The sequence below is a fragment of the Nerophis lumbriciformis genome, linkage group LG30, assembly GCF_033978685.3.
Source record: "Nerophis lumbriciformis linkage group LG30, RoL_Nlum_v2.1, whole genome shotgun sequence".
Lineage (NCBI taxonomy): Eukaryota > Metazoa > Chordata > Actinopteri > Syngnathiformes > Syngnathidae > Nerophis > Nerophis lumbriciformis.
Genome location: NC_084577.2, coordinates 17531021 through 17552920, shown reverse-complemented (window position 1 = coordinate 17552920; position 21900 = coordinate 17531021). Strand labels below are relative to the sequence as shown.

Here is a 21900-nt window from a genome sequence, read left to right as displayed (position 1 = left end):
CCTCCAGGCTGATGATTTTAGGTTGTCGTAAAGAATTTGGAGGTAATCCTCATTTTTCATTGTCCCATTTACTCTCTGTAAAGCTGGCCTGGGCAATTATTTTGACTCGGGGGCCACATTTACAGGAAAAAAATTGTCTGGGGGCCGGTATATCTATTTTTAGGGACACTAATACAAAACCTCATAATAATGTCTGATTGAATGCTAAAACGTTATGACAGACCGCCTTAAAAAAACGTAATGGAATTTTACATTTTTCTATGAACGATAAAACACTGAATATTGACAAAATATGAATGTCACAACCCTTTTCGATCGACATATTTTACAATCAAGTGAAATGCAACAAACAGTGAGATATGAACGCGAAGGGTACAAAATAAACCCACCTACAATCTGATACATCTGATATATCACTAAGCTTTAGAACTTTCCGCGTCTGTGGAATCGCTTCCCGCCCACACTGCTTGGTGCCTCGTCTGAGCTGCTAGTAGTAACTAATTAGCTTACCATAGTAACTAATTAGATTACCATAGTAACTAGTATATCATCCAAAAGTTCAGATTCCAACCATTGAAATACTTTGTATAGTTCAAGACTTACGGTCATTAGAAAACATCACTGCACATCATAATGGCAGCTACACTTTCCATCTTAAAGATCTAAAAAAATTATTTGGGAATGTCCGGCGGGCCAGATTGAAAAGCTTAAGGGGCCCCCGGGCCTTAATTTGCCGAGGTCTGCTGTAAAGCATCAGTTCCATTGGCAGCAAAACAGGCCCAGAACATAATACTATCACCACCATGCTTGACGGTAGGTATAGTGTTCCTGGGATTAAAGGCCTCACCTTTTCTCCTCCAAACATTTTGCTTGGTATTGTGGCCGAACAGCTCAATTTATGTTTCATCTAATCCCAGAACTTTCCTCCAGAAGGTCTTATCTTTGTCCATGTGATGTTGGATATTGCTTGCAGATACAAAGTCACCAAGACTAAAAAGTATTAGACCGTATCCAGTAACAAACGTGTTAGCATCATTCAATTTACTGCGCCATGAGCGTAACTTTGTGAATTCTTGTAGCCGCTTGTCGCCAAAAAAAACAACTACCACTCTACTTCAACTTGAAGACAGCATAAGTCCATTCCAGACAGTTAATGAATAGGTTAGTGTTTTTCCAAACCTAACATTGCTCTCTTAATTTTACTGGATCAAACCTTCTCTATGGCTGGATGGAAGTTGCATTCATTCCCAGTCATATTTGAATATTACTGTGCACATTCAGCTTGGTTAATTGCATTTACCCTCCTTGCACGTTTTAACACTCACTAATCAAAAGGCCATCTTTCTCAAAGTGAGGCCGTTATCTCCCTTCCTTAGAAAACCGCCTGCGATCAGAGGTTGCGCTCGATGAGAGGAGCATCTCTGTTCCTCTGCATGGTGTGTGAGCCGTGCCTCGGAGAGAGAGTGAGTATGGAGGGGGTGGAGTTTGCGTGTGTCGTCACGGTGACACACACCCTCTCTTTCTCTCACTGTACCCCCCCCCCCCCCCCTGCATCAGTCTTCTTTTCTCTGCTGCCTGCCTGACATCCTGCCTCCACCAGAGAAACCCACCGAGCAAACACTTCACAGGAGAGCATCAGGATGAGCGTCACACCTCCACTGTTCCTCCTGCTCCTGAGCTGCGGCGTCCGGGCCGTCCCCTCCCCGTTCCAGCTGGCCCCGGACACGCCGGCACCGGCGGAGCCCACTCCAACCCAGGCCGCACCCGGGCTTCACCCCTGCGAGGGCCGACCCTGCCTCAACGGGGGGCTGTGCCTGGCTCTTCCCTCCCCGGGCAGAGCAGAGGACACCTGGGAGTACACCTGCACGTGCAGTCAGGGCTTCACCGGACGCAACTGCGAGGTGAGTCCCCAATGTCGTCACTTTATCGTAAAAAGCAGCGTTGTGTTAAATGCGGTCAAAAACTCTCTGTCTTTTATCCCGGTTTGGATATCTTGTACTTTTGTGAAAGTGAAAAAGCATTGAAGTTTAGTCAAGTTACACGACAACATCACGCCCCCTTGCTGCTCTGTACAGACGAAAAAGTTCCACAAATGGAAATGTGTTATTTACTTCTAGTTAAAATGAATCCATTGTTGTATTTCAAGTGAGAAAGTGGTGCGCTCCATCCTTTCTAGGCGTGACGAGCGTGCATCCTGCGTGTGTTGTATCATTAGTGTGTGCACCGCGGGAGGGTTATCTTCGTAGTGCGGAGCATGTGCCATCACTGAGACGTGGAGGCAAGGGCTGCGTTGCTGTGGCAACAGGAGGGGAGAGAGAGAGAGGCAGCACACATGCGACTGAATGTGCGTGAGTCTAAAAGCAGCTTGCGTTGTTTCAGTGGCTTGGAACTCTGATGTATAATGAAGCATACATGCTGGCAAAGTTATAGTACATTTTGCACACCTGAATAGTCTATTAACATGTACGGCAATCATATTTAAAACAGTTTAAAGTCGCTTTTCTTTCCTCTTCTTTTTTACATTTACTTCACAATTGAAAGTCTAAAGCAGGCATCAGAAACCTGTGGCTCCGGAGCCCCCTTGTTGTAGTTTTTTTTATAAGTGTAGTGTGATAAATGAGCATTTTTTTAAAAGACTTGTCTCATTTCTCGTAATTAGAGACTATTTGGCGAGCGCCGTTTTGTCTAGAGATGTCCGATAATGGCTTTTTTGCTGATATCCGATATTCCGATATTGTCCAACTCTTAATTTTAGATTCCGATACATACAGTCGTGGAATTAACACATTATTATGCCTAATTTTGTTGTGATGCCCCGCTGGATGCATTAATCAATGTAACAAGGTTTTTCAAAATAAATCAACTCAAGTTATGGAAAAAAAATGCCAACATGGCACTGCCATATTTATTATTGAAGTCACAAAGTGCATTATTTTTTTTAACATGCCTCAAAACAGCAGCTTGGAATTTGGGACATGCTCTCCCTGAGAGAGCATGAGGAGGTTGAGGTGGGCGGAGTTGGGGGTGGCGGGGTTGAGGTGGGGGGGGGGTGGTAAATGGTAGCGGGGGGGTGTATATTGTAGTGTCCCGGAAGAGTTAGTGCTGCAACGGGTTCTGGGTATTTGTTCTGTTGTGTTTATGTTGTGTTACGGTGCGGATGTTCTCCCAAAATGTGTTTGTCATTCTTGTTTGGTGTGGGTTCACAGTGTGGCACATATTTGTAACAGTGTTAAAGTTGTTTATACGGCCACCCTCAGTGTGACCTGTATGGCTGTTGACCAAGTATGCATTGCATTCACTTGTGTGTGTGAAGAGCCGTAGATATTATGTGACTGGGCCGGCACGCAAAGGCAGTGCCTTTAAGGTTTATTGGCGCTCTGTACTTCTCCCTACAACCGTGTACACAGCGTTCGTTTTAAAAAGTCATCAATTTTACTTTTTGAAACCGATACCGATAGTTTTGAAACCGATACCGATAATTTCCGATATTAAATTTTAAAGCATTTATCGACTGATAATATCGGCAGTCCGATATTATCGGACATCTCTAGTTTTGTCCTACTAATTTTGGCGGTCCTTGAAGTCACCGTAGTTTGTTTACACTTACAACTTTCTAAGACGTGCTTTATGCCACTCCTTTGTCTCATTTTGTCCACCGAACTTTTAATGTTGGGCGTGAGGGTGAGCTTTGTTGATGTTATTGACTTGTGTGGAGGACTAATCAGGCATATTTGGTCACTGCATTACTGCAAGCCTAACGATGCTAACATGCTATTTAGGCTAGCTGTATGTATATGTTGCACCATTATGCCTCATTTGTAGGTATATTTGAGCTCATTTAATTTATTTTAAGTCATCTTAATTTGATTTATATTTGCATGTCTCACGACACATTATCTGTATGTAATATTGGCTGCATTTCTGATAGTTGTGTACCGTTATAGACCACAGCAAACGTTACCCAGCTTGCAAAGATTGTAATAAATCTACTAGAAGAAGAAAGCTTGCCGTTTTCTTTAACTCGGACACAGGGTGTACACCGCCTTCCGCCCGTGTGCAGCTGGGATAGGCTCCAGCACCCCCCGCGACCCCGTAAGGGACAAGCGGTAGAAAATTGATGGATGGACACATCTATTGTCGGAGGCAGATATTTACATATATCCGAATTTAAGTGTTACTTCTTTTATTTCATAATCATATTACAAAACAGCTAGTGTTTTTCTTCCAATTGTGGTCTTTTGGTTGTCTGCAAAACTGTGTGCTTAACCTTGAGTGAGGAATGTAAGAAAGAGAGATAATGGGCATGTGTTTTGGCTGGAGAGACATGACTGCCAGGGTGGGAGGAAGAGAGACTTAAGAGGGGAGAGGGTTTTTCGGGGGGGGCAGACCATCTTGGCGGCGCGATTGAATGTTCTATGCTGGACTGGTCTCAATGTATATGCAAAGCTTTGCAAATATATTACAAAATACCTATTCTGTCTCTGGTGGTTTTTCTACTCAGCTTTAAGTGTCGTAAAGAGTTTGGGAGCGACTTGTGACTTGAATTCCCTGGGAGGAACAACTGGTCCTAACGCAACACTATCTATACCTTTGGCATTTCTAAGCCAGTAATTTCCAGGAGTTATCTCACCCTCTGAAAAGCCTCCATTTTACTAATGATTTTGAATGTTGTAAGAATGTGTAGAATAAATATTACATTTCAACATTTCTGTCAACAAAGATTTGTTTCAGCCTATGACACATAATCATTTTGATAGTTGGCTATTATAGCTAATATAGACACTTATATCATGTGTTGTCTTCATTAAAAGACTTATACAAGGCTTTACATATTTTGCGGCTCCATACAGATTTTATTTGTGTCTTTTTGGTCCAATATGGCTCTTTCAACATTTTGGGTTTGTCGACCCCTGCCCTAGTGGTACGCCAAAGAACCACGTAATTAAATATTGTAAAGACGTGACTAGAGCTGTTATCAGCCTTCAATGGAAGTCCTTACAATACAACGATTGTAAGCCGTCGTAGACGCCAAAATAAATCAGAATCAGAATCAGAAATACTTTATTAATCCCAGAGGGGAAATTAAAAATTTCAGCACAATCACATTCAAGATCAGACAAACATTACAGGGAGACAGAACAGGATTGCTGACGGGTCTGACAACTTCCGGCGCCCCTTGCAAAAAAGGTGAGATACAGGTAAACAATGGGGGGGGGGGGGGGAGAAAAAAATAAAAATAAAAAATCGGTCTAAAGAAGACACAAACAGAACCGTCTTACTCCGTCATTTCTGTCGCTGAACTCAACTGCATTTTGATATCTATTTTAGTGTGTTTATTTAACTTTTATGTGCAATTAATTCTATTGGATTCGTTACGTAAGTACAGTGCTTTATTTTCCTATACTCAAACAGTGTTACTATTCAAACTATGTGTAATGTAACAGTGGCCACAAATATTAAATATATTTGTTAAATAAAACCTCTGCCTTGTTTTTGATAAATATTTAGGCCTACTACGCTACTGTATTTTATTGTTGGTCATCATGGTGGTACTTGGAAAGCAAAGAGTTTTGTGAGGTGGTACTTGGTGAAAGAAGTTTGAGAACCACTGTTCTAGAGCAGTGGTTCTCAAATGGGGTACGCGTACCCCTGGGGGTACTTGAAGGTATGCCAAGGGGTACGTGAGATTTTTTTTTAATATTCTAAAAATAGCAACAATTCAAAAATCCTTTATAAATATATTTATGGAATAATACTTCAACAAAATATGAATGTATGTTCATAAACTGAACATCAAATCAAGTAGGCTATTCCATTCATTACAATGCAACAATGCAATATTCAGTGTTGGCAGCTAGATTTTTTGTGGACATGTTCCATAAATATTGATGTTAAAGATTTCTTTTTTTGTGAAGAAATGTTTAGAATTAAGTTCATAATTCCAGATGGATCTCTATTACAATACCCAAAGAGGGCACTTTAAGTTGATGATTACTTCTATGTGTAGAAATCTTTATTTATAATTGAATCACTTGTTTATTTTTCAACAAGTTTTTAGTTATTTTTATATCTTTTTTTCCAAATAGTTCAAGAAAGACCACTACAAATTAGCAATATTTTGCACTGTTATACAATTTAATAAATCAGAAACTGATGACATAGTGCTGTATTTTACTTCTTTATCTCTTTTTTTATACCAAAAATGCTTTGCTCTGATTAGGGGGTACTTGAATTAAAAAAATGTTCAAAGGGATCACTGAAAAAAGGTTGAGAACCACTGTTCTAGAGTGTTCAAACTCAGCAGTAAATTAAGCATGAATATGTCCTAAAAAAAAAAACCAACTCTGTATGGACAGCAGACCCACATTTTAATCAAAAAGATGTGAATCTGAATTGAGTTGGCAAACAGGAAGTACAATTGAAATTCCAATGGATAACTTAGGTGTATTCAATAATCATGCATACGTATTATACTTATTACAGCAACAATGATTACCGTATTTTTCGGACTATAAGTCGCAGTTTTTTTCATAGTTTGGCCGGGCTCCAGTGCGACTTATATATGTTTTTTCGGCAGGTGCGACTTATATTCTGGTGCAACTTAAATTCTGAAAAATACGGTAATTGTAAAAAAAAATAAAACAATGTAATTGTGTGAATGTTCAGTTAGCATGTTAACTGTGAGCATGTTAAGCTAATAATGTAGGGTATAAAACTTAAACTCATGGATATTGCTTAGCATTGATTAGCATGCTAAGTCAGAATCAGAATCCTTTTATTGCCATTGTCAGTGAACTAGGAATTTTTTTTGGTGCAATGGTGTTACATTAAATAATAACTAGCAACACTAAGATAACTAAGAATTGAAAATAAAACAAGATGAATAAAATAATAATATACAGTAAATACAAATGATCTGGTCTATGTATATTTACATGAGTGAATGCATTTGGCCTATTTTGTATGTGTAAAATTAATAGTCATGGATATTGTTTAGCGTGGATTAGCATGCTAAGGGTTAGCATGCTAGCATTTTAGCCAATTTTGTAGGTACAAAACTAAAAGTAATGGCTTATGCTTATCAGAGACTAGCATGTTGAGTGTTAGCATGATAAGGTTTTAGCCAACTTTATAGATAGAAAATAAAAAGTAATGGCTACTGCTTAGCATGGATTGATTTACGTGGACCCCGACTTAAACAAGTTGAAAAACTTATTCGGGTGTTACCTTTTAGTGGTCAATTGTACGGATAATGTACTGGACTGTGCAATCTACTAATAAAAATTTCAATCAATCAATCAAAAATGATTAGCATGCTAATTGTTTGCATACTAGCATTTTAGCCATTTTTGTAGGTATAAATCTAAAAGTCATGGATATTGTCATTTTAAATGACCGAAAATGGCGGAATGTTTGTGTAAAACTTAAGTAATTAACTTCGTTAAATGCGACAAATTATTCCTGTTACAACTTATCAGGAATTCATAGGAATTCTAATTCAACATCCTGTAGGGCGCAGGCAATTCAATTCAAATTTGAATCCTTCAAATGAATTTAATTAAAATTCAGATTTTTGCACAAACCTGATGGACAGATTTCTTTGTCTGCAAAATTAAAAACAATGAAAACTTGTAAAACTTTATAACTGTTGAGTTATGCGGCAATAGTAGTGGAGGAGCAAAATGTCTCTTTTGATGTTAAAGGTTGCTGACCGTGCTCTATGATATGTTGGCGTAAAAAAACATCTATCTTAGTGCAGTTTTTAGTTTCCTCTTCAGGGTCACATGGAAGCTAGAGTCTACCCCAGTTGACCTGGGCTGATAGGTCACCTGTCAATCAAAAGGTGACTGTGAATGGGTTATTATAGTCAAACTGGTATGTGGGCACCCATCTTCTAAAGAATCACCTACATAATTATTCAAACACAGTGTTACTATTAAAACTGTGTGTAAAGTCACATTAGCCAAAATATTAATAATGATTGTTAAAGAATCTGCCTTGTTTTTAATGAATACTTAGGCCTACTACGCTACTGTAGTTTAATGTTGGTCATTATGGTGGTAGTGTTTTCTGAGGTGATACGTGGTGAAAAAAGTGTGAGAACCATTGGGTTTATCTACATGAAAGTGGACAATAATACGACCATTTACAATCTATACGTGCACGTTCCAAGATATAATTGTCATAAAAGTCTCATCATGTAGCTGCTTTCCAAATTGTGTTATTCCGTATTGCTGCGTTTATGATAATGGGACTTTTGCTGCTCCTCAGCAGCAGTGAGCTCAGTAGTCAGCTGGCGTTATGAGTCATGCCGGGGCCAAAGAGAGGAAGAGTATGCTGCAGCATGACGAAAGGGAGGCTGCAAGGTGAATGGGTGAACTTCAGTCGAATCACCAACAGGTGGCAGGCATTAGGTCCTTGGATTACCTTGTGCTCATACATGCTACTTTGTGTGCAGCCTTCCTGTATTCAGAACTGCAAAAAGGAGACGGTGACAGTCGTCCTGGTTTCCTTTCTCTAAATAGAAGCAGGCAGCTGCAAGTTGTACCTCTGCGGCCTGCTTCATTGCGTCACTGCACCACACAATTATGACGGCGTCACTTCCTGGGCGCCGGTGGGGGGAAACATTTGCATCTATGCATTCAAAGAATTGTTTATTAACGCAATTCTTTGCTGTTGTGAGATGCTGAAACAAAATACAGTACGAAGGGGATTCATATAGCCCCATTCGTTGCGGTTTACCTGACACATGAAACGTCACGAATTGGGGACGGGGGGGGGTGCATCTGTTTTAGCTGCCAGACCGCAGTGGAGTGTTGAATTGGGCTGGGCATTGCTCTGGTGTATCGTCAAATTCGTAAGACGATGGCAGCCACTCAAGGAGCCCAAAGGCTGTTTGTCGCAATGGAAGGTTTTGGCCGGGCTGTGGGATCACAGACTGTGGCGATTTCTGAACTGAATCGCAAGATGGATCACATCATGGAGAAGCTTGCTGAAAAGGAACAATTTAATATGAGGGCCAGCATGGACGAATAGAACAGACAAGTCATTGTAATGTCTGCTCGCGGAAAACAAACATCCTAATCTACGATTTGACTCCCTCGAATGGCCTTAAGGCTGTGAACAACATGAACAGGCTGTTCTGAAAACACCCCCTAGGACACCTCAATGATAGACGCTTTTGACCTCCCTCCCTCCTCAACGACACCTGGAGTCAAACTTTTGCTTGCATGCAGAACGGCCCCAGCTTATGAACATTACATCGACACACCCAAGACAATGGGCATATACACACACACACCCCTCCCCCACCCCTTCACCACCGCTTGATTCCCCTCGGCGCTTCATAGCAGCAGTCGCCCTCCAGGGCCCCAACTCCCCGCCCCTCTGTTGCGAGTTGTCGTGATTAAATGTAACATGTTTATGTGTGCATGGCATGGAGGTTTTTTCCCACTCCAGACTAGGCCCCATTAGAAGCCCAGTCTAGATTGTATTTTTTTACTCATCTTCTTCCCCAGCGTTTTACCTTTTTCTTATCTTTTACGGGGCGCCTCGTGGCGACCCATCAGCGTTCCTGTTCTGTAACCCTGTACACTGTTTGTTTGTCTAATCTTGAACGGGTTTGGGCTGAAAACATAGTTTTGTTGTACTTGTGCAATGACAATAAAGTCCTATCCTATCCTATCCTGAATCTTAAAATATGTTTTGTGACAATTCCAACGTTGATCAGTTGTGACCAGAGTGGCCCTTTCCATCATTTTCAGCAGACTGCACTGCAAAATGATCAACCCCCTCCACCCAGGAATGGGGCCACAATGATCCCCTCCCTACTGTACATTCTGGTTTTATGGCTCTTTTTTTCAACGGAGCTCACAGTCAACACAGACCTCAAGTTGAGCTCAAGGGGAATCATTGATTTTTTTCCTCCAGCTCTTCTTCCTCGCTCTCTCGTTCTCTCTCTCTGCTTATTCCTTCTCCATGGAAACTGGAGCAGCAGTCAATTGAGACTTTGCTAAATGACCTGATTGGAAGAGCACAGCGCTGGTTTGCACTCTCTGTCCTGTGCATGTGGAGCGGTTGAGTCAGGGAGGGGGACTCAAACCAACAAAGTTTGTCGTCACAAGCTGGTGAATACAGTTCCTTGAAAAATATGCCTCTCAAATAGTTTCAACTACTTCAGAAAACCTCTCCAAATGGTGTTTCAGTGATCTTTGAAGGAGTAGTGCTCGAATCTGTTGTACTTTTTCTTGGCTTTTGCTGCGTAAACCCCCTTTGATCCACCCAGGGATTGGACGAAGCCAAAACCCTGAGCTGGAAGCTCCTTGACCAGTATCAAGGAGTAGAAAGGGCATGACGAATTTTCCAACAACGAAGCAGCCCTCCATCATGTAACTACCGTATTTTTTAGGTCTATTTCCATACAAAAGGCGCATTTGAGACGTTTGTGATTTAGGGCTATATAAATAAACATTGATTGATTAAAGCCCCACTTATGATATTTCAGTTTTGGTTGATTTTAGCGGCGCCAGTTGACCAAAGTGGTAGTGTTTTGCCAGAAGAAGACCAAATTTCCTACGAGGACTAGCGAAAATAGCGTTTCAGCCAGTGTTCAGTTCTCAGAGACCCAGAAATGGCAGCTGGTTTTCAATCTCACTCCTGTGTCGTTAGCGTCAGGGAGTGAAAATTGCATGGGGAAACGCAAGAAACAAGGACCTCCTACTCAGTCCTGATTGGTCAGAGTGCACAGCCCTCAGACCCATTTCTACTTAGCGTATTAAAGGGGAACATTATCACCAGACCTATGTAAGCGTCAATATATACCTTGATGTTGCAGAAAAAAGACCATATATTTTTTTAACCGATTTCCGAACTCTAAATGGGTGAATTTTGGCGAATTAAACGCCTTTCTATTATTCGCTCTCGGAGCGATGACGTCACGTTGTGACGTCACATCGGGAAGCAATCCGCCATTTTCTCAAACACTGAGTCAAATCAGCTCTGTTATTTTCCGTTTTTTCGACTGTTTTCCGTACCTTGGAGACATCATGTCTCGTCGGTGTGTTGTCGGAGGGTGTAACAACACGAACAGGGACGGATTCAAGTTGCACCAGTGACCCAAAGATGCGAAAGTGGCAAGAAATTGGACGTTTGTTCTGCACACTTTACCGACGAAAGCTATGCTACGACAGAGATGGCAAGAATGTGTGGATATCCTGCGACACTCAAAGCAGATGCTTTTCCATGTGTGGATATCCTGCGACACTCAAAGCAGATGCTTTTCCAACGATAAAGTCAAAGAAATCTGCCGCCAGACCCCCATTGAATCTGCCGGAGTGTGTGAGCAATTCAGGGACAAAGGACCTCGGTAGCACAGCAAGCAATGGCGGCAGTTTGTTCCCGCAGACGAGCGAGCTAAACCCCCTGGATGTCTTGGCTCACACCGTCTCTTATGCCACCGAAAATGATCAAGAGAAGAATATCGACCCTAGCTTCCCTGGCCTGCTGACATCAAGTCCAAAACTGGACAGATCAGCTTTCAGGAAAAGAGAGCGAATCAGGGTATGTCTACAGAATATATTAATTGATGAAAATTGGGCTGTCTGCACTCTCAAAGTGCATGTTGTTGCCAAATGTATTTCATATGCTGTAAACCTAGTTCATAGTTGTTAGTTTCCTTTAATGCCAAACAAACACATACCAATCGTTGGTTAGAAGGCGATCGTCGAATTCGTCCTCGCTTTCTCCCGTGTCGCTGGCTGTCGTGTCGTTTTCGTCGGTTTCGCTTGCATACGGTTCAAACCGATGTGGCTCAATAGCTTCAGTTTCTTCTTCAATTTCGTTTTCGCTACCTGCCTCCACACTACAACCATCCGTTTCAATACATGCGTAATCTGTTGAATCGCTTAAGCCGCTGAAATCCGAGCTAATGTCGCTATAGCTTGCTGTTCTATGCGCCATGTTTGTTTGTGTTGGCATCACTATGTGACGTCACAGGAAAATGGACGGGTGTATATAACGGTGGTTAAAATCAGGCACTTTGAAGCTTTTTTTAGGGATATTGCGTGATGGGTAAAATTTTGAAAAAAACTTCGAAAAATAAAATAAGCCACTGGGAACTGATTTTTAATGGTTTTAACCCTTCTGAAATTGTGATAATGTTCCCCTTTAAGAAAATAAACAAATAAAGTACGTTTCTTACAAGTATACTCCCTGCAGGACGAGGAATAGCTAACCATGCTTCACTGCACTTCAATGCGTCACATTGTAAACAAACGCCAAGGGTGGATCTACACCTAACATTTGCTGTAATGATACAAAGTGCAGGAGCGTATCTAGTCGATACTACTATGATTACATTGATATTTTTTAGCATTACAAAATCTTTTTTCTTTTTTTTTAAATGGATATTATGTTTATAAACTCAGGAAATATGTCCCTGGACACATGACGACTTTGAATATGACCAATATATGATCCTGTAACGACTTGGTATCGGATTGATACCCAAATTTGTGGTATCATCCAAAACTAATGTAAAGTATCAAGCAACAAAAGAATAAATGATTATTACATTTTAACTGAAGTGTAGATAGAACATGTTAAAAGAGAAAGTAAGCAGATATTAACAGTAAATTAAGTCATTCATTTTTTACCACTTGACAAAATAATAGGATAGAAAATGACACAATATGTTACTGCATATGTCAGCAGTTAAATTAGGAATACATTAGATTATAATTAGAATTAGATTACAATGAGAAATAACGGTAATCAACATTATAAGAGTACAAAATAATTTTTTTTTTAATTTATTACAAATGCTAAATAAATAAAAATAATTAATTGGTATTATTAATATAAGACTAAAATTAACTTTATTGATACCCTTGGGAAAATGTGACTTATATTGGTATACACTTTTCATCATCAACTGTTATCCATGCCTATTTATTCATTTTGAATAATCTATTTCATGTGCATAATTCGATCCCATGTTTTGTGCTGTTATTCGACAAGCCTCTGATGCTATGTTTTGGTTTTGCACTTGCTATGTTAACTCACAATGCTTATAGTTTATTCAACACAGACGGAAAGAAGCAATCTCTATTGTTAAATGGTCACTGAATGATGCCCTTAGCAGGAGAACCTATTGCTGTTTGTTTACATTGAACTGACTCAATGCTAATCTACTGATTGTAAGCGATACATATATGTTTAACTATTTTTGTTCATTGTTTAACTTGTCACTAATACAATCACACTCAGTTATTTTGTCTTACCTTTGCATGTAAAGCTCGGTGATCATCTCGCAAATGCTGCACCATATTAGACCCTTTAGCCGCAACCTTCTTTTGGCAGGTTTTGCAAGTGGGTGAGGCATTGTCTTAAACGACTCTTTGGTCATTTGTTTAGTATCCGAAATGTACTCACACTGCCGACTTCAGCTTTTTTGTGGGTGGAAAACGGCCACTTCTTTATAGTGTGTTTTAATTCCAAGCAGGTTGTGCCGAAAATAACGTACAGTGCCAGAAAAATGTCCATTTATAGTTTGTTTTTAATCACAGTTAATTGTTTCATTCCTAGTCACAATAGGTTGGGTGATTAGTCTGTGTTCATACATTATTAATGTGATATTTTTTGTGATAGATTACATGCATTAATGCCTTGACAGCCCAAATTAAAAACATATTTCCATTACAATTTTTCCACAAAGAGAACAAATATCACCAAAGATCTATTCTGTAAAACTATTCACACATACTGATCTTGATTTGGGTGTCAAATAATATCAAACTGATTTAGAACTCTGAAGCAGATGTGGAGAATATAAAAGTAACACTTAGCTTGACAATGTTTTGGTTAGTTAGGATGAAGTGCGTTATTTTGCCGTTAGGCAGCTGGCTTGTCTCAGTGAAAAATGTGTGCCTACTTCTGTCAAGCCAGTCTTGGAGTAAACAAGCACTGGAGCTGTACCTTCATCGTAATTGTGAACGTGTGTGTGCGTGTGTGTGTGTGTGTGTGTGTGAGAGAGAGGTGCGCATACAGTAGAGCTTGGGCTGTGTGCAATTAAGTGAAGCATCACAAGCCTGTAGTCTCTTGGAACCTCCTCACTTGTTAGTGAAAGAAGATTGATACTGTACACTCTGTGGGACCCATTTACTCTTTACAACAATGGAACGTCACTTTACTGTACTAGTCAATTTAGAAAACATTTTACACATTGCATCGCATGCGGTTTAGTCCGATGATGATTTCAAGGAATAAACTTGTGAAAAACACAGAATTACTGCGAATAAGTGCATTTGGTATTTATGACAATTTCATATTATAAGTTGTCCAAAGGGCGTTCTTGGGGTCATTTGTGGCCAATGGCTTGGAGTACAAAGCTGCTTTTGCTGCTAAGCCAAGACCTAGAGTTAATAGCGGCGACTGCAGCAAACACAGTCTGATAAAAGGCAACAGTTTTGAAAGAAAATACCTTAAAGGGAAAGCAATTGGTGACAAAATGAGTAGTTTTCAATGTTTAACTTCATTGTTCATCTGGAGGCAAAGGTTAAATGGTAAATGCTTTGACACCATTACCCTATGGTAACTGGGGGTTCAGTATCTTCAACAAGTTCACAGGAGGACTGAGGATCGAACCCCTAACCTTCAAGTTGGAAGACAACCTTTCTTCTACCTGAGCCATGCTGCCCGATTTTTGTGTGTAAAAAAATGCACTTTAATATCTGCAATTGAATGTTGCCTTTTTAGGGCTAGGCATTTATTGCATTGTTTTATTACTGTCAGGGAAAAATATATTTGTATTTATTCTATTTTTATCAATCAACAACAGATGTGACGCCACTTGTTAAGGCAGTCCTTCTCAAATAGTGAGGCGGGGCCCCCGGGGGGGTTCGCGGTGCACATGTGACCTTGGGGAACATGCTTTTTTTGCCGTATCAGAATATGATGAAGTGTATGTAGCACTTGGCATCACTGTAACCACAGTGGGAGACGAAGAAAGGCTGGAGGGTTGTTTTTTTTAATGTTAATAAACTCACAATGTTATGCAGAGGTATAGTTATAACAATTTTATAAATTAATTATACTATTTATAGTCACGGTGGAGAGTATGTGGGGGCGCAAACTATTTTCTTTTTCCAAGGGGGGTCGTAACAGAATATCATTGAGCATCTCTGTGTTAAGGTGTTGTTGCTTACTGCAATGCAGATTATTTTTGTATCATGTATTATTGAACCACTAAATACATTTCTTCTCACTGAATCTTGTGTAAACATAAATACATAAACATCGGTTATCAGTTGTAAAGGTCTGGAAATGATCAGTTATTGGTTCAAATTAGAGATGTCCGATAATTTCGGCCTGCCGATATTATCGGCCGATAAATGCGTTAAAATGTAATATCGGAAATTATCGGTATCGTTTTTTTTATTATCGGTATAGTTTTTTTATTTTTATTTTTATTTTTATTAAATCAACGTTAAAAACACAAGATACACTTACATTAGTGCACCAACCCAAAAAACCTCCCTCCCCCATTTACACTCATTCACACAAAAGGGTTGTTTCTTTCTGTTATTAATATTCTGGTTCCTACATTATATATCAATATATATCAATACAGTTTGCAAGGGATACAGTCCGCAAGCACACATGATTGTGCGTGCTGCTGGTCCACTAACAGTACTAATCTTTAACAGTTAATTTGACTAATTTTCATTAATTACTAGTTTCTATGTAACTGTTGTTATATTGTTTTACTTTCTTTTTTATACAAGAAAATGTTTTTAATTTATTTATCTTATTTTATAAAAATTTTAAAAAAGTACCTTATCTTCACCATACCTGGTTGTCCAAATTAGGCATAATAATGTGTTAATTCCACGACTGCATATATCGGTTGATATCGGTATCGGTTGATATCAGTATCAGTAATTAAAGGGTTGGACAATATCGGAATATCGGATATCGGCAAAAAGCCATTATCGGACATCCCTAGTTCAAATTTCCATTATTGTGCATCCCTGCTTCTTAGCTCCATGTCACTAGTTCTTTGATATTCAGAATCTGGAAGTAAATTGTCCTCTATTGTTGTTGTACAGTATGTTTCTTTACCCAATATCTGTGTGTTATTAATAACCTTGGATGGATATGTCTTGTTTATAGTACAGTCACCATATTGGACATGACGCATGCCTCTAAGGGCGTACATGCTGTGCATTTAAAATGAAGTGGGCCTAAATGCTCAAAATCTTCCTTATGAAGGTGAGTTTTCATGTTGTATTTTCATAATTCCATCCACCTTGAATACCAGCTAGAGTTCCCTGAGACTGTATCAGTAGCGTCCTGTTGGCTTGTTCTCAGATTCACAGCTTGTCTGTTCGGTTGATCTTCCAATATGTCGTTGAATGAAGCCGACCGGGAGACGAGCCAGTGCACTGTGGGATGCATGTGTGTGTACTGGTATGTTTCCCCAATATCTCTATGTCGCAGACAATAAATGCCAGCTTAATCCGCCAAATCCCTTCAGGAGAAGCAGAACGTCTCCAGCGGAGAGTGGAGTGACGAGTTGTCTTCAGCCTCGGGGTGTTGCTGCAGACACAGCGATTAGCTCGTATTAACATCTGTGCCTGTCTGGGAGGAAGACTCCTGGGGATTGTGTTGAAAATATACTTATAGAAAAATGCACGGGCAAAAAGCCAATATGGAGTTGTGTTTAAAGTAACATTAGCAGGAGTTGGAGGACAAAGCAGATTACATTAGAACATTTTTTTAATTGAGGGCCACATGGCAGTTATGTCTGCCTTGTACTAGTGAATCATATATACATTGCCTCATGATATCACTACACAATTATTTAATAAAAAAAAAAAAATTATATGTACTTTGCAAAAAAAATCTGTAGATTTTACAGTAAAAAAGCGGACAGCTCATTTGCCAAAATTTCACCGTAAAATGTAGTATGTTTTTTTTTTACAGCACAAAAATGGGAAAAAAAAGTACCACAGTTTTTACTATAAAATCTATGGTTCTTTTGAATGTGAGTGTGAATGTTGTCTGTCTATCTGTGTTGGCCCTGCGATGAGGTGGCGACTTGTCCAGGGGGTACCCCGAAATTACGCCCGAATACAGCTGAGATAGGCTCCAACACCCCCGCGACCCCGAACGGGACAAGCGGTAGAACATGGATGTATGGATGTTTTTACGGTGTATTACTGTAAATCAGTAGTGCCCACACTTTTTCACCAGGTGAGCTACTTATCAAATGACCAAGTCGAGGTTGATCTACCTCTATATACCGTATTTTTCGGAGTATAAGTCGCTCCGGAGTATAAGTCGCACCGGCCGAAAATGCATAATAAAGAAGGAAAAAAACATATATAAGTCACACTGGAGTATAAGTCGCATTTTTTGGGGACATTTATTTGATAAAATCCAACACCAAGAATAGACATTTGAAAGGCAATTTAAAATAAATAAAGAATAGTGAACAACAGGCTGAATAAGTGTACGTTATATGACGCATAAATAACCAACTGAGAACGTGCCTGGTATGTTAACGTAACATATAACATATAGAACATACTATACGTTTACCAAACAATCTGTCACTCCTAATCGCTAAATCCCATGAAATCTTATACGTCTAGTCTCTTACGTGAATGAGCTAAATAATATTATTTGATATTTTACGGTAATGTGTTAATAATTTCACACATAAGTCGCTCCTGAGTATAAGTCGCACCCCCGGCCAAACTATGAAAAAAACTGCGACTTATAGTCCGAAAAATACGGTATATATATATATATATATATATATATATATATATATATTAGGGCTGTGAATCTTTGGGTGTCCCACGATTCGATTCAATATCGATTATTGGGGTCACGATTCGATTATAAATCGATTTTTTCGATTCAACGCGATTTTCGATTCAAAAACAATATTTTCCCGATTCAAAACAATTTTCTATTCATTCAATACATAGGATTTCAGCAGGATCTACCCCAGTCTGCTGACATGCAAGCAGAGTAGTAGATTTTTGTAAAATGCTTTTATAATTGTAAAGGACAATGTTTTATCAACTGATTGCAATAATGTAAATTTGTTTTAACTATTAAATAAACCAAAAATATGACTTATTTTATCTTTGTGAAAATAGTGGACACAGTGTGTTGTCAAGCTTATGAGATGTGATGCTAGGGTGACCATTTCCATGACACCAAAAAGGAGGACATTATGCGGCATATCAATAAATTACTATGGTGTACATAGGACTCTGGTATACTCTTATTTATAGTACAATTTTGAGTAGTTTAAAGATGATGTTTGTGTGGCTGAATAGGAAAAAATATTAAAGTCAAGTGTTTGTTAACAGTATTTGTATTTATTCAATACATTGTGGTGTTCAAAAAGTGACCACTGAGATGAATCTTTTCAAGTGCAGAGTGCCACAAAGCATAACATGTGCGGACTTAAATGTAGTTAACATATATAATTTTAAAAAAATGCCACAAAAAATGTTCCACATCAACATCAAGGCTGCTTGCTGCATATCTGGTTGCGTTATGCAGAATAAGGGCCAAACAGTTTGCAGGGAGCACATCTTTTTGGCTCAGTTTCAGCTTCTGATACACTGTTATGTTTGCCACAATTGACACTGGCATTGTCTGCTGCATATGCAGACATGTTTTTCACCTCTAAGCCAGACATCTCAAGTTTTGCCAGCAGCTGGTTTGTTATGGCTTCTGACGTTTCGTTGCTGTCGCTATAAAAATCCAACAGGACATGTTGGATGCCTTCATCAAAGTGAAAATACCTTACCACAATGGGAAAACACTTGTTTGTTCCTTTATTTGAGGCGTTGGTTGCCACGGAAAAGGGTAGGTTGTTTTCTTTTATGTAGTCGGTATGTTCCTGTACCGAATAGTGAGCAATGACGTTCTCGCACAATGCCTTGGCTTTTGTTCGGCCACAGGCCATCCCTTTAGCTGTGGGATAGTCACTGAAAATCTCCCGGTCCACTTTCATGCCGCAGTCTAAACTTCTGTAGGGCTGGTGATGCTTTACAGCAGTGGTTCTCAACCTTTTTTCAGTGATGTACCCCCTGTGAACATTTTTTTAATTCAAGTGCCCCCTAATCAGAGCAAAGCATTTTTGGTTGAAAAAAAGAGATAAAGAAGTAAAATACAGCACTATGTCATCAGTTTCTGATTTATTAAATTGTATAACAGTGCAAAATATTGCTCATTTGTAGTGGTCTTTCTTGAACTATTTGGAAAACAATATATAAAATAACTAAAAACTTGTTGAAAAATAAACAAGTGATTCAATTATAAATAAAGATTTCTACACATAGAAGTAATCAACTTAAAGTGCCCTCTTTGGGGATTGTAATAGAGATCCACCTGGATTCAGGAACTTAATTCTAAACATTTCTTCACAAAAAAAGAAATCTTTAACATCAATATTTATGGAACATGTCTACAAAAAATCTAGCTGTCAACACTGAATATTGCATTGTTGCATTTCTTTTCACAGTTCTTTTTGACAGACATTTTAGTGAGGGTCAAACCATCATGGCATGGGGGAAACTCTGGCTTTATGATAATGAATGGAATAGCCTACTTAATTTGATGTTCAGTTTATGAACTTACATTACATTACATACCCCCAGGGTACCATTTGAGAACCACTGCTTTAAAGCATGGTACACCTTGCACAGCTCCGCAGCGGTTATCTTGTCATCCAGGGGCGACGAAACTTCATGAAAAAATGTCCTCATTGAAGAGGAACCTGCCGCACGTTTATTACTTTTATGTTTATCCGTACCCGCATGCCGTTCAATTGCAGCTTTCCCCTGACTACTTACGTCGACATCACATCGACAAAGTGTGCAGAAGCCATGGAATGAGTCTCGACTGCTTTTCGTTATAAATTTGTGCTCTTTTATCCATTCAGAATTAAACGAGGTCTTGCGTTTTGGCATGATGCTAACTTTCTGCCGCAGCAACACATGGACCCTTGTTTACTTTTTTAACCAATGATAAGCAGATTTGTATCCGACACAGCTCTTAGCCAATCATTTGATACGTTACTGCGTTGGGGGCATTTTTACGGTCTTTGATTGGCTATCGCGCTGCAGCCCAGCAAAGATGAAAAAACTCCGCTCTTCAAACCTATGTGCCTCAAAAAGGAGGACAAATACGTGTCCGGCTTGAAGCTGCGCCGGACGCCGGACAGGGCATTAAAAATCCGGACTGTCCGGCCTAAATCCGGACACCTGGTCACCCTATGTGATGCAAGTGTAAGCACCGGTGAGACTATTGTTCATTTAAATTTTTTTTATTTTTTTTATAAATGTCTAATGATAATGTCAATGAGGGATTTTTAATCACTGGTATGTTGAAATTGTTACTAATATTGATACTGTTGTTGATAATATACATTTTTGTTTCACTACTTTTGGATTGTTCTGTGTCGTGTTTGTGTCTCCTCTCAATTGTTCTGTTTGTTTCTGAGTGTTGCTGGGTCGGTTTTGGAATTGGATTGCATTGTTATGGTATTGCTGTGTATTGTTTTGTTGGATTGATTAATAAAAAAATAAAATAAAATAAAATCGATTTTTGAAAAATGAGAATCGATACAGAATCGTACAATGTGAGAATGGCAATTTGAAATCGAATCGATTTTTTCCCACACCCCTAATATATATATATATATATCGGATTTATCAGTGTGACGTCATAATTCCTAACATCGGCTTAATGATTATCGGTCCTATAATTATCGCACACCCCTAGTAAATAGCACGATTTCCAATGAAACAGCGAATATTTCCCACACAATTGATGCCATGTTTGTTTACAATCAGCACAAAAGGTAATTTACGACGGCATGTATGAGAAATGGAGCGCTTGATTTGCTCACCTTAGAAACCAGCTAGAACGACTTACCCAGGAGAGGGAATGCCGGAGGACCACTGTTAATGACCTTTGCCACCGGAGGGATACAAAATTAAAAGCAGTATGAGCTAGTGCTGGCTGATAAAGCAATATCAATATATTTCATGTGCTCAATATCAATAGAAAATGTTTTCGATAAAATAACAATACAAACACAAAGATTTGCTGTTTAATGCACTCAAAAGCGAATAGTCACATTGTTATTTATTTTACAGAAGAGATAAGATAAACTATATGCACATCACTATAGTGCTTTTAGTTTTTCTCAATTCACCTTAATAGAGTTCGACATACAACTTAAGCATTCTTTCTAATCATCCGTAAAAAGCGGCCCTATGTTAATTACATTAATTTGTTTACCCTCAAATTGTGTTTTCCTCCTGTATCGATTTCAACTTTACCATGAATGGATTACGTGGACCCCGACTTAAACAAGTTGAAAAACTTATTCGGGTGTTACCATTTAGTGGTCAATTGTACGGAATAAGTACTGTACTGTGCAATCTACTAATAAAGGTTTCAATCAATCAATCAATCAACTCTGCTTCTATGCTTAGTGCATGTTTTGTAGGCTGCGGTCTACACTTTGTTTAGCACTTCTTACCGCTCAAGTCTGTTGACAAGATCCATACTATAGCGTGTCCAGTGTCAACTCGCAAGACGAGACCCGATTTTGATCGTCATGCCCTTGCTCACCCTTTTGGGATCTCCATGGCAACAGAGCGATGATGAGATCAGAGACAAAAGATCATCAGGTGGAGAGCACATAACACCAAGCAGGAGGTGTCAATGTGTGACATCCTTTATTCGTAAACAAACTAAACAAAAAACACAATTATCAGGTTTACTACTTTTGACCCTTCGGCTAGTTTTCCAAATAAGGTGCAAGGAAGGCGTAAGATTGAATGAGGTGTTCCGCTCTCACTG

General features: G+C 39.3%; 1 protein-coding gene across 1 annotated transcript in view; it reads left to right on the top strand.

Moving 5' to 3' along the window:
- The first annotated feature begins 1587 nt into the window (after nt 1–1587).
- Nucleotides 1588–21900, top strand: part of dner (delta/notch-like EGF repeat containing) — a 114986-nt gene continuing 94673 nt past the window's right edge. Inside the window, exon 1 of the mRNA XM_061925682.1 lies at nt 1588–1901. Within this exon, the coding sequence (XP_061781666.1) occupies nt 1641–1901 (261 nt within the window). The 5' untranslated portion in view covers nt 1588–1640. The remainder of the gene's footprint in view (nt 1902–21900) is intronic.